At 42.9% G+C, this 18,086-nt stretch overlaps 1 protein-coding gene and 1 long non-coding RNA gene across 2 annotated transcripts in view; both read right to left on the minus strand.

Moving 5' to 3' along the window:
• The window catches only part of LOC149343211 (calcitonin gene-related peptide type 1 receptor-like), a 39,165-nt gene extending 23,507 nt beyond the window's left edge, over positions 1 to 15,658 (minus strand). The window contains exons 1-9 of the mRNA XM_089546907.1: positions 15,440 to 15,658; positions 15,083 to 15,261; positions 14,237 to 14,439; positions 12,418 to 12,543; positions 9,828 to 9,922; positions 9,187 to 9,278; positions 6,614 to 6,758; positions 5,370 to 5,520; positions 3,238 to 3,298 (exon numbers count right to left, since the gene is read on the minus strand). Coding sequence (XP_089403033.1) covers positions 3,238 to 3,298; positions 5,370 to 5,520; positions 6,614 to 6,758; positions 9,187 to 9,278; positions 9,828 to 9,922; positions 12,418 to 12,543; positions 14,237 to 14,439; positions 15,083 to 15,261; positions 15,440 to 15,658 — 1,271 coding nt within the window. The remainder of the gene's footprint in view (positions 1 to 3,237; positions 3,299 to 5,369; positions 5,521 to 6,613; positions 6,759 to 9,186; positions 9,279 to 9,827; positions 9,923 to 12,417; positions 12,544 to 14,236; positions 14,440 to 15,082; positions 15,262 to 15,439) is intronic.
• A 1,906-nt stretch (positions 15,659 to 17,564) lies between these two features.
• The window catches only part of LOC149343212 (uncharacterized), a 154,895-nt gene continuing 154,373 nt past the window's right edge, over positions 17,565 to 18,086 (minus strand). Inside the window, exon 3 of the long non-coding RNA XR_016282699.1 lies at positions 17,565 to 17,671. This is a non-coding gene — a long non-coding RNA (uncharacterized LOC149343212). The remainder of the gene's footprint in view (positions 17,672 to 18,086) is intronic.

The following is an 18,086-nucleotide window of genomic DNA, read 5'->3' on the forward strand; positions in this document are numbered from 1 at the left end:
TTGGTACTCGCTTGGTTTCGACATCTGTAATTAACATGCCCGTAATTACACATGTAGGCCTTAACACATATCTCGAAGATATGTTCTTAGGAACTGGGCATTCAGTAGACGCGCCGTTATTCAGCTTCAAAGGTCGAAATGTCGCGGCAGAATTGCAGCGTCCCCGTCTCGCACGCCTGCGGCCTGGCGCCATGTTTGCCATGGTACTGGTTGCCATGGTCCCGGCGCATGCGTTGCAGTGGCCTGTGCCAGGCACCACAAAATGACCTTCTGCTAGCCTAGTGGAGCTTTCGCTACAAAAAAAAATTACATCTTGGCAAGGAACAGCATGTCAACCGCTTACTCTTCCCAAATGCCCATGCGAATGTAAGCGGTGCGTAGCAGGCCAGCTTACCACTACGCCACGAAGAAGGTTTTTGCGTGTACATGACAACATGAATACACCAGAATAGAACAAAAACCACGTGAATTATACACTTGTCAAGCATCACTTTCTTGAGCCCAGGGAGGGGAACGCCTGCTTCCGCAAGGCAAAACTGTTACACAAGTTCACCTGTGCCACTGATATGCCACACACCTAGCCACATCGGCACGAAAGAGTGAAGCCGGCGGCCGTCGTGGTCTTTATTGGTAAACAGAAGCCGCACAAATGCTCAAGCAGCATATTTATTTATTTTTTTAGACATCGTATAAAGACACTGGTATTTTTTTTTTGTTTTCTGGCAGCAAGAAACAAATGCTATCATATCGGTATACTTTCCCAAAGCCTACTAGTGAAGCACTCCAAAACACGTTATGGCATAATTTCAAGCAGCGATTCAATTTTTCAAGGCTGGCCAGAATATTCACCGTTCACACACGACGGTGCATAAAACCCTTTGATTGTCAATCCATGATTTAGAAGGTAAAATTTATGCCCGCATCATAAGCAAGAAGAATATTCGTTGCAGATTGAATAGATAAATTGAAACATCTATGAGGTGCAGCAAAGCTGTCCCAAGAGGTAGACGGTGAATGAGCACTCATTCGCTAACCGCATCCTCTGTCTTCCGGAGAAGCCATGCAGGTAGCGGAAGAATAAAAATTTCGCAGTACAAACGCGTGAAATATTGGCTACCTTCCTAAGATACCTGTGCAGCCACCTGACCCGCATGGCGAGAAGACGAGAACCAAGAAAGGGGAATACACTCTCAAAAACTCCTAAAACTCAGCTAAATAAATGGGCGATAAGTCGTATTAACAAAAAAAAGTTACTAAAACTTTGACCCAGGAGCGAAGGAGCAAACCTCTTACAGCAAATTAAATGAAACAACAACAAAAACGAATAGAACACAAAACGAGGCAGCTTTGCTATTTGCAATGAGACGAGCATCGCTAAAATACAGCCAAAGGTCTGTGCCGCCATCCACTTCAATTTCTGTGCGATTGAAATAACGCATAAGGAAACATATTCAATTTGTGTTCTTTAAAAATATAGATAATTTAGCTCTTTATTCCCCTGTGTATGTTTGTTCGCCAGCAGAAGCATTTATTTCTGGAAAACTGTATTGAATATATTACTGCTTTCCCCGACCCCTATTTAAACTGTCGACGTTAGTGCCAAAGAAGAATCCGTGATTGTTTGAAATGAAATGGAGGTGCAACCTGGCTGAGGGTCCAAGCCGGAAAAGCCGGAAAGCTTGACCTCCCGCAGTTTTGCTTTTGGAAACAGTCGGCGGCGGCGACACGTGTTTCTTTTTTTTTCTTACGTTAGTTTTCAGCAGCATCATTTTAGTTAAAGCAGCCTCTTTGCCAGAACATCGCCATAATATTTTGATACAGTCTGGCCTAATTTCTTCTCAATGTCCCTGTAAACGAATGCATGTTGTGACCCAGTATGGAAGCCAAAAAGATCCTAGAAACCGCATCCTAAACAAAGGGTGACTGCCGCCAATCTATGCTTGTGTACGACTCTACAACAGACACCTGTGGCTTCCAACAGGACCTAATGTTTGAAACATGCTGAACAATGGGGTTTAAACTCTGGGACAACTTTCAGTGGCACTGCCAGTAGGTATAGGTGATTAAGGGAAGAGACGCAGCTTTGTCATAAAGGACGTGCCACTGCGCCATGTAGTGCGGCCTATAAAGAAGCGTCCTTTAGGTTTTTTTACAAAGCGTCGCCCAATCGGGAATGCTTCTAGCGCGGATTGACAGTTGGGCTTCGCTCTTACAGCTAGGTTGCAGTGTCACATAAAGTTGTTCACGAGTACAGTGGAGTTGTTCCGACATGCAGGTCAAGCCATCAGATTTGTGTCCGCGCAACCAGCAGATTTGCGCCTCGATTTGTTTTTGTGGTTTGCGATCTTTAACTTTTACGGAACGTTTTTCCGCCCCGTAGGCTCTGAATAAAGCGCAACAGTAAATAAAATAAGCGAGTAACTACTTATTAGCATCCTTCCAAACGTAGGCATACGGCTACAAGAGAAAGCTGCACCGCTTCCACAGATACGTCATAGTTTCTTCGGGCTAATACTTCGTAGCAGTACTTATCTTCTAAAACAAGCCAGAATAGCATTGAGAGCGCCAACATGTCCAACGAATTAAGATTACTGACGTTTTTCTTCTCTTTCACTGCTATAAAACACGCCGCCAAACAATAGGTATGTGAGCACTTTATGCCAAAAACCAAGCAAAAATTGCAATCACAGAATTATACTCGACTTAGGAGGGCATTAAAATTAATCCCGTTTTCTTGTTTCTGTCCGAGAAATAAGTTTATTTTTGTAGCTGCAATAGAAGGCTTTCACCTATTATAACCAAGCTAAGCTTAACGCTGAATCAATTTTTGCGGAGGCGTCACTGGGATGCGCTGATAAAAATGAATTCATTACTTTCCACCCAATATATAAAAATACACTGCGGATGGATGTCTTTCGAAACCGAATTACAGGAAGACCAATAGGGACGTTTTTTATCCAAGCTTGTAAAATCTTTGGCGGTTATATATAAGGGTCAGTTCAAGCAGCTGGCCGTGATCAGGCTGTCTGTTCTAAGCAACGAATTTAATAGACTCCTACGGGATAGAACAACTCCACTTTCTGAAAACTGAAAAACCGACGAGGCCTATGTTACTTCGGAATAAAAGTCATAAATAGATGACACGGTTCGAGAAGCATATAGCAAGCTAAGAAGTAACCAATAATTTGTAAAAGGAACAAACATTGTAAAGGAAAATGAATGTCATCATCCACTTACGGGTGGCCCAACCGCAAGGCTCGGAGACTTGCACTAATGCTGACAAAAATGGCTGGACAGGCTGTAAGTAAAAAATGAAACAATTGCATCCTGAATAGTTTTCTTTGGAGGTTAAAAAGCAGTAGGATGCACTTACATAACAGCGCGCTCAATACAGCCTGCAACGTTTCCGGAGTGAGCTCGCTGAATTATCCGCTTTATAGCATAATCAATAATCAATGCGCAGTTGTGAAGATCACCAAACATGCACAAACATTCTGGGTACTCTGTGGCTTCCATCGCTTATAAATGCATAACTTTTGAAGATCCTTGAGGACGCACTAATCTGCTAACTAAGCTCCTACCACATCTTGCGTATTGCGGCTCACATTGAGCGCGATATACTTAAGACGTCACCATGATAATTCCAGGGTGCGGACATTCAAAGCGCAAAAAGTAGCCAAGTGAAAATGAAAAGTAGCGTTAAAGGACTCGGGGTTTGGCTGCTCTTGGTGTTCACTTGCTGTGGATATGAACTGAAAGAAGAATGGTGAAAAGACGGTCACTTAGCAAGAAAAGCAAGCCCACTGGTGCATGCCGTTCATAGGAACTGTCTCTCCATCAGGGCTGCCTTTCCTGTGATGCATAAGAATTGGGAAGAATGAAGGTGCCACCTATTCTTCGAGTTTTAACACAACACGTGGTTAGCATGGGTCGAGAACGGTGAATTTTGTTTTAAAGAACACCATAAGTGCCTTCCGTTCGGAAGAAGATTTAAAACTACTAAGGAATCTGTGTTAAACAGCCTTGAACTACTTAAACCTCTACCAAGATGAAAATTGTGCCTAAAATGAGTGGGTAGAGCTTATGCTAAGCCATGTGGGCCTCTAAAATAAGTGAAGGTTTCCTTACTGAAAATTAAATGATGGAAATTTAGCATATTTTAGCATTTAGCATATTTTATATGCGTACAATATCAATCTTACCACGCAGTCGTTACATGCTAGCTACACAAGAGTGGTGCCGCATGCGCAGGTAGGAAAATGGTTTACTTTAGCCTTAACGCGCAGCCAATGATGTCACGTAGACGTTAACGAACAGTGCATGCGCAAGCTGCTCGTGCCCTGGTAGGGTGGCTGCGGTGCTAAAAGCAAAACTACTCGGAAACTCACTCACATGGTGTCGTGGCTTTTTCTTGACAGCTTCCAAATACCTCATTGCAGGATATGCGTTTCTCTTAAACAGCTAAGTAGTAAATTAACGTTGTTGGCTCTTTACGCATTATACCAACAATATAGTGTATGAACACGATGCACAGCTCCAAATTCATTTCACTGTGCTCTTCAATCTCAATAAAGCGGGAGTTTTTCCTTTTTGCCTGCTAAGAAAACATTGTAGTAGTGTGCTCGTTAAAAGCCAGAAACTTGGCTTGGGCAACCCAACACTCTCATTCAAACTGCACTTCCCCCTAATAATCTTGAACACAATCACTTTGAGTGCCCAGTAGCACACCAAGCAACCCTTTTCCACAAAACATCCATTGATACCACGTACAGTTCCTGACTGGCGTCGGACCAACTTCATCAAAAACTAGTCATAGTACCAATATCCTTTGCCAATATCCCTGAACGACTTATCGATCGTTCGTAAACAAAACGACTCTCTCCACTCTACAAGCGTCTAACGTGAAGAAGGCACTATATTACACCGTGCCCAAATTGAAACACTCCCTGCGTGATAAGCACACTATACAGAATGACTGCACGGATGTCCTTTTGGTATACATTCTTGGGGCTACCCGTCAAACACACAAGAAAAACGTGAGTGCCCCTCCAGCCCCACTTAAAACAGCTAATCTCTAACACCTGCTCCTCTTTCGTTAAGTCAGACAAACAAACAACTTCAGACAGACAAACAGACAAACAACTTCGACGAATCTTATTGCCACTCTTAATCCAGCTAATCCACATACCATGTACTCGAAGAGCAGTGAAAGAAACACGACTAGAGTACTAGACTTGGCTTCGGTCTCTGAGCCACTGGAAGGGCTCTGTAGAACTCTTGCCTTCTGTTTACCATGTACATCTTGTATGTTTCGCAGTCGATCATAAATAAATAAATAAAATGCCAAATAAAGCCATGTCAGTTCTCACCCCATCCGATGATATAGAAGAGGACCAGCGACTTCTGCTCGGCAAATGCGGAAGCGATAAGCCTATGCAAGTAGAAGCCTTCACAGAACATCCAGGCATATTGGCACAGCCGGAAGTAGCGAGAGAAGGTGTACAGAACCTTGCACAGGTTCTGCACGCAAAACAGCAAAATACAAGAAACGAAGTTAGAGAAATTTCGCTCGGCATTTCGTCCAGCAAACGAGCGATGCTTTTCGAAACCTGCTCCTTGCGGTGCCCTTAGTTATTAAAAATTGCTCTCGTAATAGTATTGGCGTGTGTTGACAATATGTTTTCTTGAAAATAAAACGCAGAAAGCGTTGTTCAAACAAGATCTCAAAATCTTTTTTTGTGTGCCCAAAAGCCAGTTGAAAAGCGGACTGATCCGCTACTTCACTCTCTTCTTCGGCACAGCCAGGAACCTGGAAGTCATATCTTATGGTTGCGCGTAAAAATTTCACGTCTTTTGAAAACGAATATTTCATGCACAAGCTTGGCTGAAAGAAGAAAAACTTATAGTTTCTTGTCTATGTTTTCAACAATGTATTTTGTAGGAAGAACAGCTCCACTTCACTTTGTAAAATAGAAGTAATTTGGGTTTGTTTTGTGTCCCATCGGTTTCGTAGTGCAGTCACAAGAAATATGAGCTCTTAAAAATCGTAAGAATTGTTTCAAAATTACACGCACGACCCGTCCTCACAACAAAAGACAAAACCAAGTATTGTACAGACATTCATCTCAAATACACACATAAGCACAACGCTGCCACTGTATAGTGGTGCTTCAGGCAAATTTAAAAACACTTTTATTTACTACTGCGAACATATTTAACATGCTGACTTTTTTGGTTCAGAAAATGTGGTGCCGAGTAGTCGGCGGTGTTTATTGCGAAAAGCCTCTCAGCTGCAAACCTGAAATATGTGAACGCTAGGTGATTGGTGACTCAATCTAGTTCAGAGCAACGAAAAAAAAACAATAAGCCTTTTGCCAGCAGTTCTAAGTTAGGAGGAGGAGAAAAACCGACAGTACTGGAAATAGGAAAATAGGATAAAGGTGGGACACAAGTCGTGAACTGGTTTACTGAAAGAATTAGGTGAAATTCTCATTTTATTAGTAATAAAAGAGCCAAATGTTCACGGTTAAGAGGCAGCGAATTCCTTTGTCACTGCGCGAAAGTGTTAGGTACACGGAGGTGAACACAACGAAGAGGACAGCGTTTTGCGCACCGGGTTTTCTTTGATGCGTATGTTCTTCTCCTCGGTGACGTGGTCTAGGATGAAGACCGAATCGAACAGGATGATGCTGATGTCATAGAGTACCATTGCCAAGCAGAAGTTTTTATGAAGGACTATCCGGTGCACCTGCAGTTGCCTGCGTAGAAAACAGATGCGATGAGTGACGGCATGTCGTTTGTGAAAAAAGATCGCTACTTTTTTCATCTGAGTTGAATAGTTAACGCGAACAATTGTTCCTAATAGGTCAGAAGCTAACGCAATTTGAACGTAGATGTCCTCTATACGATGAAGTCAGCAGCCGTGGTACGATGCTGTAACGTAAGCCGCTGTTTCCTATAGATCTAATCCTATAGCTCTATAGGTCTATAAATCCTATAGGTGTAAGAAATTCATAAGTTTGCAGTGGAGTGAAGGAACACGGGCGAGGGGAAGCTGCCGCGCTTGTCTCGTCTGCAGTTCGCATTCGTTCAATACGCTTCACATGAAATAAATCACATGAAATAAATAAAATCTTTTAGAGGATAGAAAGGAACGCATGGCAGTAAAGTAAAATTATAAATAGGATAGAAATGTAGACTAAAACGAAAGCCAAGAATGAGTCCGGACGAAGGCCAACAACAAACACAATTTTCAGTGCCGGAATAATTGTGGTTAGTGGTACAAAATACGGACGCTAATGGTTCCTAACTATTTTCTGGGAAGTTGTGACACTTCTTTAATAATGAGTTCGCATATTCTAGCCATAACTTTTTTCTGTTCATCGTCTTCTTTAGCCCTCAGTAAGATGTTCTAAGGGTGGGCAGGAACTTCTAGTCCAGTTTTTCTGCAAGTTTTTTTTTCTCCTACTGAAGCATTCACAAGACGTGAGTGAAAATCTTATATCAATTGATGTAATTTTATTGCACGCCACACATTCTATCTCTGCATTTGTTTTTCCTGCACGGTAAAGCCTAAAAAGAGGCAACTTTTGGGCAAAGAAGACAAGACGCCAGTCCGCCTCCTCGTTGTTCCCTTGTCATTGCCGCCGCAATTTACCGTAGGGGGGAAGGGGGGGGGGAGGACGCATGTTAGCTTTGGTGATGGGAACAATAACGGTAAAATCTTTTAGAACAAACCGTTACACCCATAAAGAAACCGCAATTTATCTAATTTCCGCGTCTCTGAATAAAGTTTTTCCTTGTTTTGAAGGCTTAAAAAATAACTGCAAACCTTTCTTTGTGGCCATATGACAGTGCTCTGAAAGATATTACATTTAAATGTTGCCAACAATTAAGTATGTTTCTTTGTGAATGAGGGAGTGAGGTAATGAATTAGCCTAAAGATAGTGAATTATCATTACAACCTGAATATATTTACATGCATTGCATTACAAATGGTGTTTACTTGCATAGTATTGCAAAAATACATGGTATCACAACTTAGTAATACTTGCTGGGGAACTAGGTGGTGCATATTTTCGTAAAAAGAGTTAGCGCCAAAACGAACAGTACACCGGCAGGAAAAGCGCATCCCTTCATCGTATCGTATGTTTCCGTACTTATCATGTTTCGTTTTCTTCTTTTTAAAATGAATGCGCTCCAGCAGGTTTCGAAGTTATAATGAGATCATGCTGCATCCTTGTTTTTCGCAGTTATGATTACACCAAAAGGACTTATGATATCGAAGGGACTAAGGGAAAATCCAAGAAGTTTGCACAAGCATACCGAGTGCATGTCTTATACTAAAAGCCGCTTCCAAGTCCCTACATCGCTCTGGCACTAAAAAAGTAAATCCGAAAGCCGTAGTATAGAGAATGGATAGAAGAGGCGGTAAGCCCGATGATATGATAAAATGTTCATCCAGGGTGGAGAGCACAGGCTTCTTCCAGCTTGTTCACTTCAATAGGGTATGTATCGTTATGAAAATAAATTTAAATAACCGAAAAGCCACATCCTTCGGTCAGCACAGGAAGCAAACTAAAGGCATGTAAGGCAACCATGATTAAATAATTGCCCACAAGTGAATGAATTTGGTCCTAATCATTCATAAACATTTAATATTTTTTGACAGCTTAATTTTTTTGCGTGCATCTTTATGTAAGGTTCCCATAGTGCGCTTCCGGTCTAGAGAAGTGTTTTTTCTATTATTCGCGATGCGCCTCACAAATGTCCTATTTTCTGCGTGGTATGCATTCGTTTTATGAAGTATGCAGACCACATGAGGTTTAACCCTGAGCAAACTTTAAATCGCCGGTGATTGAATGTTTTTGCTAGTGTGTTCTTGCTCATGAGAATCTTCGGATTGTGAGGAAAGTTGTTAGTTTTTAACATGTCAAGGGACCGAGAGCGGGACTAACCATTTCCACAGTTGCAAGCAGAGTAACTTGGGAATGTTTGAAATAGCCTACGCGTCTTTCAGGAGGAGGGTGCATAAAAACTAAGCTGTAAGGTTTTGGTTGTAAGAATTTGTTTTGTGAACTTGGTCCTCCAGATCAATAAGTTCGAAAAAAAGATAAGAATCAGTATTCTCGCCGCGCTTTCTTAAGTACTTCCCTATGCGTTAAGGAAACGCGGAAAGGGACGTACTTGTAGGCGGAGAAGATTACGATGGCAGGCACCAAGACGACCACGGACATCGAATGCAGCACGATGGAGAAGATGGTCATGGACCGGTGATACTGCGGGCGGCACAACGTCAAGAGATAAGTTTAGCAGGCCAGGAATAAAATACAACAAGAGCAGAGAACGATGATTCAAGAAAAAAAATTCTTGACCGTGTGAATATTGCGAGAAAAAGACCCTTGTTACAGTCATTTTTTGATTATTGTGACTTGGCGGTCTCCACATTTCTAGCCATCTTTAGCTGTACCTGTTGTGTTTATAGGACAAGGAATTAGTTTGCTATTTTAAGTGCAATATTTGGTATTGCAGTGAGAACATTCCGACACTATTAGATTTGCTATCATTTGTCAACAAGTGTTTCTGTTTTCTGGAGATCTTCTGAAGTAACGAAATGCTAGACACATTTTGCGCAGGCTCTTGTTATTTTCTTTCGTGCTGCTTGCAAAAATACAGCGTCCATAACTGCCTCGCAGAGAGCACTGTGGTCCTGTTTTCGTGAAAAAACTCTGCAGTTTGCCTCTGGTTGCGTACTCAAAGTAAGCAAGCTTCACAGGCAAGGTATCGACATTTTCTGGCAAATAAATAGCTGCCATCTGGGCACCTACCTCCAAGGACCCACAGTCGTAAAATGTGTACTCCTTGCCGTATTCCTGGCTGTAGAACCACGTTCCGTTATCCCAGCAGGTTTTCTTTGACATCTCTGCGTAAAATGAAGTGAATAAAGAGGAAATATTTATGCAACCATACCAATTTTGAGAGCGCGAATGGCAGTTTTGTTGAGAGTGTGAGATCAGCAGCATTACTGTGGAAAAACCTCAAATGCTGTTTTTAGCTGTCTCGACAGCAGCAGAAGTTTGCAAGTGCATTTTTATGTCGCACTTTACAGAGTAGAGCTTGTTAATCTGAAATAAACTTCTACATTCCCAGGAGAAGCATGATGAAATGGCTTTCAGTTACTCTGAGGGTTTAAAAGTTCGATACGGTGTGGAAATGATCCACGTGGCGCTGCGCTGGGCTTCAGGGATAGTAACAACGATGGGCATAGCGATAAGGGCACTACACCACTGATAACTTGATTTGCACTTTCTTACACTCCCTACCGCCGCACATCCACGTAATTAGACAAAAGAAAAATAGGCCTCTCGGTATGCTCGAATACTTTCTCCTTCGTAAAGTCTGTCATTAGTGTTAAGGTTTCCCAAAGTGAATGCGCAGGCCGGTAAGACGCAAGCGATTAAGTGAGCCTTCGTTCGGAAGGCGCAACCATTACGACGTATTCTTCTAGCCTTTCCATCTCCTCAACTTATAAACTGCGACTAGATGTCGGAAACTTTGTCTAGATCCTGCACAAGTCGTGTTCTTTTGCCCTCTCTCGGTTACTTTCCAGACCACAGAGTTAGATTTAGTCGAACTCTCACATATAATCAGTAGTTTTGTTTCCGTTTCCCTCGTTTCCTTTGTCGAAGTGGCAACAAGACATGTTAGAGGACAGTAACTACAAGACACCCAACGCCTAATGACTATGAGATGATAGGGAGCCGTAGCAGAAAAGCAATAAAAATCAAATGACTACAGACAAAAAATATAATGTTACATCTTTCTGGGCTTTTAGTTCGTTAATCTTTTGCTATAACCAGTTCTTATAGTCTGCTTTATTCATGCATGGTGGATTTTATGTGCAATGCATGCAGCCATAAATGCAGCCAGTAAGTGCACTACCATTGGCAAGCTCACACCAGAGCGTGCACTTTGAAAATTTTATGCTGATGAAGGAAACAGAAGGACGGTGAGGCTCGTCTGTTTCTCCAGGTGTGCTGTCTCTCAGACCGCTTTGCTAAGAAGATTTCATGCCGACTACATAACATTAACTCATTTCGCAATGGGACGACGACGGGTGATGGAGACACCACTAGTGCTTTGTTCTCTTGCGCTGGTGCCTTTGTGTTATTTTGTGATGTTTAATTGTGGGTATCTGCCAACTTCCTCAACTTTTGACGTTACTTCCAACAAATCAACATCAGGTTTTTTTTCCGCCTCACGAATGAGTTTACTTAGAGCTAGCGGTAACGCATTATATAGACATGTGAACGAACTGGAAAGTGGAGTTAACTGCGCTGCCTTTTCGATAAAATACATTTACAAAATGAAAGGAAGCTTCACGAAACCCATCGTGGCTAGAAATATGGCAAAGTATGGTGGGTTTTGAGGCAACAAGCGCAGTGCATGCAGCTTTTGCTGTACCATCGCAGAAACGTTAATTAATGCGTAGCGTAGATGTGAGATAATACGGGCATACCTAATGATGTTAGTCCATCGAAAAAGAAGGCAACGCCGGAAACGAGTGAAGTTGTCGCTGATGCACCGAACGTCGACGTGAGCGGAGTTATTGCATGACATGTGCCACTTAATGCTCTGCTCTTACTTGGATCAACTAGGAGAGTGACGTTGAGCGTGTGAGTGAGTGACTGCCATAAAATACAGGCAGCAGAGATAAGATGCTCTGAGTATCAAAAACGTCAGAAAGGCTTGGGTAAGAACGACGAAAATAAATGCAGTGTAGAAGTCGTTAGGGGAAATCATCCGATATTTGATGAAAGCTTTGTTATTTTAATTTAAAGCAGTCGTGATTTCTACGAGTTCATACTTAAATGCACATCTAAGTTTCTTGCGCTTTAGAGACTTAGTAATAAATGAAATCAAATGAGAATAAGTGAGATTTAGGCTAGATGCTATCAGAAACGAATTGCCGCGATTTAGAGCTGTCGCAATGCATTGCTTCTACTCCTCTAAGTAAAAACTCGTAAATTTCTTTGCCCATGCCCTTGTTGAACATATTCATGTCTCGGTCAGACCAGAACTTACGTGAAAGAAAAGGTGGCTCAACCATTACATACCAAAATTCTCTGTATACTATCGCTTGTGCATTAAGCACACTTGATGCCACTGCCTTGAACTTGGAGACATCACAAATAATGTTTTACCACTTACTCATTATGAAGGCAGCCTGTGAAAAGCAAACACCTGACAGGCAATTCTGGGCTTCGAGTGAGCAACCGGAACGCTTCTGTACTGACTTAAGGTTGGTGTTATATATAAGGACATTTACAATGATGCAATGAAATACCTTTTGCGATATTAGTAAGTAAGCTGTAAAGTGACGACAAAGGTTGTAGTGCCAAAGTGAGCTTGGCTTACTGATACACTGCGGTTTCTCCGTTATGAAGTATGCATGTGAAGGGCACGGCTTCTGCACGGTCGTCCCCGCGGGCGTGTCCTTGTAACATGTCCAGCCGTCCCAGGTCGCAGGACAGTGAGCGCCATCTGGAAATAAAAAAAACAGTGACAGGGATGTATTTTTTATATTATGAAACGCGATAAGAAAACTTCACCCATTCGTATTTTTTTCTGTAAGCAGAAAAAAAAAGATGCTTCTGTGGCATGGGTATGTCAAAGGACGGAGCGAAGAAGCGACAGAAGCGAGGAGCTCTACATTCACAAAATGGTAGTCAGGTGTAGACGTTTAGTGCGATTAATTTGCATTGTGGTAACGGTTGTTGAAGCACCGAATTGTTTGCGGCTGCCTGCACCTGCTACTGATAGGAGACGATGCTAAGACTGGGACAGGGTATAACCTAGAGTACAGAAGATTGTGTTTTAGTAGAACACATAGTGCCTGACTATAACATCCGCCATTTTGAGCTTTGAGGCAACTTTGACAGTTAGAAGACGCAGTTCTCTCCGTAGACGATTGTTTACAAAGGGCACTGCTTAACGCCAGCCATGCTCATCCTTCCATGGCTCCTCCTTCGCAACCTCGTCCCCCGCCACCATGTCTGTGTTCATCCGTCCAAGCTCAGCTGAAATAGGCGACCCGAGCATGTAGTGTGCGGAAGCAGAGCCAGCGCTTCCAATCTTACGGACTGCTGAGTAACCACAGTATGAACTCGCATCATTAAGCTCATGATGTGCTTCGAACAGGCTCCAAGTGGAAGACTAGCTAGCCGTTATAATGCCGAAAGAGCTGATCGGCGCCATTCGCACACTGCTACAGACTATGCAAACTTAACCTGTTCGGAGCGGACTCCAGGTGCTGCGTATGCTCGATACAGTGCTTTGAGAAGTTCTCTAAAGCCACGGCTTGCCATGTTGTCTACGTTAGCATCGACCTGACGTAGTTTTGTATGTGAGAGGCTGAAGAAACATCCTGTGCAGCCTGAATAAATAATGGCAACTTCAACGCTCATCTCTCACAGCTGAAAATTTTCTTGGAAGTGGCTAGGGAAACCATCTAGTACTGTTTTCTTTGATTTTTTCTGGAGTCCACTCTCCACCGGCTGGCTTTATGTTCCCTGAAGAAGGACAACGTTGAGGGACCTTGGCTTTAACCTTCGTCTACAGAAAAGCCATCAAGGTGGTTCTAGCACTGGCCTAAGATCCATCTGTGGACTTCGTGCGGACGTCCTCTGTTCAGGGCTCAAAAGCAGCTTGGCTGCTCTTGATGCCCCGGCCTGATCTCGCTTTTTATTCCTCTTAGCTTTCCCATTCGCCCCCTTCATCCCCCCCCCCTTCCCTTCCTGCAGCAGGGTAGCGAACTAGGCACGTGTGTGGTATACCTCCCTGGCATTCGTTACCTCTTTCTAAGAATCTATAAATTTCAATACAACCAAACCAAACTCACCGACTTCGTCTGGTTAAGGAATACCTGGGGTACCCATTTTTAAGCAAGGTCGTTCGGGAATTCTCAATACAGACCCATATTCAAGAGTCAACGCGACTAGCCTACATCGTTATGCTGACGCCAAGCAGGTCGCGTCTCATCTCTCTACTAGTCCATGCATCAATAAACTTAAAAAAGATGAACACGAAGCTATTTCTGCCTTTTAAAGACGAGGAATCTCGTGGCCTGTTTCAGGTCAACTTTAACAATAAGATAATTTATTGTTGAACACATTGGCCGCCCCTCACTTTACCCCTCCTTTCACAGTACGTTTGGCATGTGATCGCTGTTAATTACCTTTTATGCCAGTGAGCTCAGCCTGTTCATCTTCGACCATCTCCCTGCAGCACTCGCGAGCCGCCCTGCAGCAGCTCAGCCAGCGGTCGGCGTAAAGATCCTTCTTGAAGGTGGCTAGAATGCGCGCGTCACTCGAGTTGCCGTACGGAGTGAAGCATTCGCCTCTGCAGTCACCGGGGCACAGCCTGCCTTCTTCGCAGTACCTGCAATTGCGGATATAGAGCCAACGGTTAATGATGCAGCGAATCAGAACATTGTCATGTACTATGAGGATCTTTTTTGCGTTCAGGCTGACAGACAGCTTGTCAAGAACGGCGTTATATATCTCAGCTGTCTTATTTTGCAATGTAGCCTAAGGGTCTTAAGTGCACCTAAAAAAAGTTGCGTTGACGTGCGTTTTGGCTGAAGCGGCGGAAACGGATGAAGGACAAAAAAAGGGAACAAGGAAAACACAGAGAAACACACAGACAAGCAGCGGTGGTCTGTGTGTTCCTCCTAACTTTCATCCAAAATGCAAATTCACCGACTAGCCCAACTATCAATCCTACAAATGTGCTGACTTCCTTCCATTCAATTGATTTCAGTTCTAATTTTATGCTATAAATATTGCGCGGTAATATCATGCTAGAAATATACAGCTCAGGATGCAGAGTAAACAAGAATCATAAGTGGAACCTCTCCTTATAGAGAAACGAAAAGGAAAAAAAAAACAATAATTGGAGGATCGACGTAGCAGCACATTTTTGATGCAAAAGAATGAAAACGATCAGTCTGAATTTTCCGCTCTAATTCATACCGGTAGTACATATTAGAAGGTCAAATAAAAAAAATTACGGTTTAGCTTACGTAAGCCTGGCGGCATTCTTGAAGGCCAGGTTGGGCATGTACTTGTAGCAGCGCGCGCAGGTTAACAGGCTGAAGAGATGTGGCTCTAAATACTGCTGGCTCTCCATGCGACACGTGCCGGGAGTCTTGTTGTACTGGGAGCTCCGTGCCTGAGCCAATACCAAGCTGCCTGCTGTCAGCTGCGAGGAATAGCGGCAGCAATGATCGCTGATGGAGCGGTAAGCATTTTAAGAAGAAAAGATGCCACGTACCCCGCGAAGTAAAATCAGGGTAGTACCTGTGAAGTGTGCATAATTCATCACTGTTTCTAAGTGAGCAGATCCATTACTGAATATTCCTCTGTCAATCAGAAAGTACCGCAGTGTTGGTCAAGTTCTTGGGCATCCGCTTCGCATCCGGGAGGCGTGGGGTTCGATCCCCAGTACCGCCCGGTACACACCGGTGGTACAATGGGTACAAGCTTTCCCCTGACCTGATGCGCGGCTCATCTGGGGTGAAATGGTTGAAAAATGGGTCTTTGGCCCCACCTTGAGCAGTCGGAAACACCTTGTGCCATGACGACCTTTGGCCACACATGCTCTTGCGTCATAAAAATTCACCATCATCATCAATCATAAATCGAGGCAAATATCAGAATTTTCGGCAACGACAAAGTCTGAATCATTTACTGCCGACTGACTATACTTGACCAAGTGCAAACATTTCTTTCGTCATTATAACTGCTGACATTTTGTTCTCGCGCTAAAGTGAGTGCAACAGTGCTCCACAAAAGCTTAAATTACTAAGGGGGACCCTTGGCTGATGCTGCTGCTCGTTATTAAGTGGTCGCAATAAAAGGGGCGCCGCTTACCTGGGCTCAGTTGGAAATGGGTTCTCTTCGTGCAAAGCGTAAGGTTTTACTCTAAGATTAGAATTGTAATTGACACTATGCTGACTGCTTCATTACGGCATAATTGCTGTTCGTGGAGCTCGCATGTTGGTGCTAAAGCACTAATCTGGATGTTCAGAGCCGAGAAAAAGTGTCTCTTCCCGATGTATGTGAAGATCTTGAGAGCCTAGTAAAAAGAAATCCAATCAATGCCCACGACTGGGAGTCGAACCCACCGCGGTGCGAGCAAATCAACTTGAAAGACGCTGCCTGAGACCACTAGGCTGTCGTCGCATTTTTTTCGTTACTGTCTCTGGAATGTATACATACTATATCGAATATAATTATATATTTTTTATAGCCTCTCGAATAGCCTATCGCCGCAGTCGAACACGCCTCGTGTAAAACTGCACCACACTCTCGCTCTGTGCATTCCAGAGCGTCGTCTTCATAAACTTCCATCTTCTCCGTACGGCGGCACTGCCCGCTTATTGCCTTCTGCGTGCTACAAATTCGTTGTTTGGCACTGATGCGCATGCAGTAAACATTATCTGTTGATATTGGGATGTTATGCGCAAAATATAGAGAATTGGCTGAATAATGACTATTTGCCTCTGGGCACAAGGATTTCATTGCAAGTGTAAACTGCGTCCGATTACGCATTTAACACGGCAGATATCCCAACAAATTGCTTCCGGCATTGTTCCACAAGAAAATAAACGAAAAGTGTTATATTTTGTATCACGTTGAAAGAAATTGAAAACAAAAATTGTACAAGCGCAGAAGAGAAAACATGATTACTTTGAGAGTACTGAACGGTAAACACGACACTAAGCAACACACCACATTTTTAATGCTCCCGCCTTTAGCCATTTCTTAAGATGTGCATTCGCCTGAAATGGAAGCAGCATTTTAAGCAGTGGGTCTATAGGAAAAAAAAAAGCCTTGATATACAATCACGTTTGCTCATGTGGAGATGTAACTAAAACTGCATTTGCAAAAATAATTGCTCCTTTCTTATTAAAACGTGATACTCATAGATAATAATCCTAATCTAAATTACGTACTGTTGCTTTTCATGTTGACAAAACAATGCAGAGATATGCCTTAACAAGAGAATGCCCCAGTAGAAGTGATTGGTTCGTTGGGCTGAAGTGCATTTCCTGATGAGGCATTCTTACCCATAAAGAGCCTCGTTCTGGACATCGTCAACCGCTTCTCTCGCATTTTTTGCACGACTATAGCAGGGTAGGTGGCCCAGGAAACAAGAGTTTCAAAGGCATCCTCCAGGCTTAAAACCCAACAGATTGCCTACACCACTGATATGAGAAGATCCGATTAATGGCGCATGTGCAAAGAAAACGGGAAAAAACGGGAGCATGTATGGGCTTTTTAACGCTGTCAACGAGTTACCGAACAGAAATTGGGAATTATGGCACATGCTCAGTGCTAGTGATCACTAGTACGATTTCGCAAGAAGGAAAAATGTGGGAATATTTGTGATAGGACAGCCACAATTACACTCAGAACACAAACGCGGGCTCCGTTGACATATGCACGCATTTGTAGATTGTCACGTGGCAAGAGACTTACCAGAGAAACGAAGACGTAGACGTGCGGTTGACTCAGTGGCATGCTGTCCTTAATTTTTTGTGCATCGACTTACAGTGGTCATGGAAGCCGCTTTCTTTTTTCGGCACTCTTCATCGCTGGCAGTGAGCCTGAAAAAGTAAAAAGGCAATTTTAAATATTCTAGCAACGTGAAATCAATGGAAATTACTAGCCAAACAGGATTAAACGCAACTCAAATCAAAACTTACTTCTGGCCACGAGTCGGACTGGACTTAAAAACTAAATGAAACCATTAATATTAGAGCTCGTTATGATCTCCAATTGCTGCCTAATTCAAATACACAACAGAAGCTCCACTTTATGTTCTGCTTGTTTCACCTTCGTATGTTTAAAGATCAATAGCGGATCACGCGCGAAATAATGTGTTCCTAAGAAGCATTAATCTTGTGGTAAAGCATATTTTGTAATTTTGCTTCATCTTACGGTAAGGTATATTTTCTAATTCCACTTATTTTGTATTGCCACTGTTTTAGAAGTTAGCTTCGGTTAACAAAAGGCAAATAA

The sequence above is a fragment of the Amblyomma mixtum genome, chromosome 5 (assembly GCF_055824585.1).
Source record: "Amblyomma mixtum isolate Tamu chromosome 5, ASM5582458v1, whole genome shotgun sequence".
Classification (NCBI taxonomy): domain Eukaryota; kingdom Metazoa; phylum Arthropoda; class Arachnida; order Ixodida; family Ixodidae; genus Amblyomma; species Amblyomma mixtum.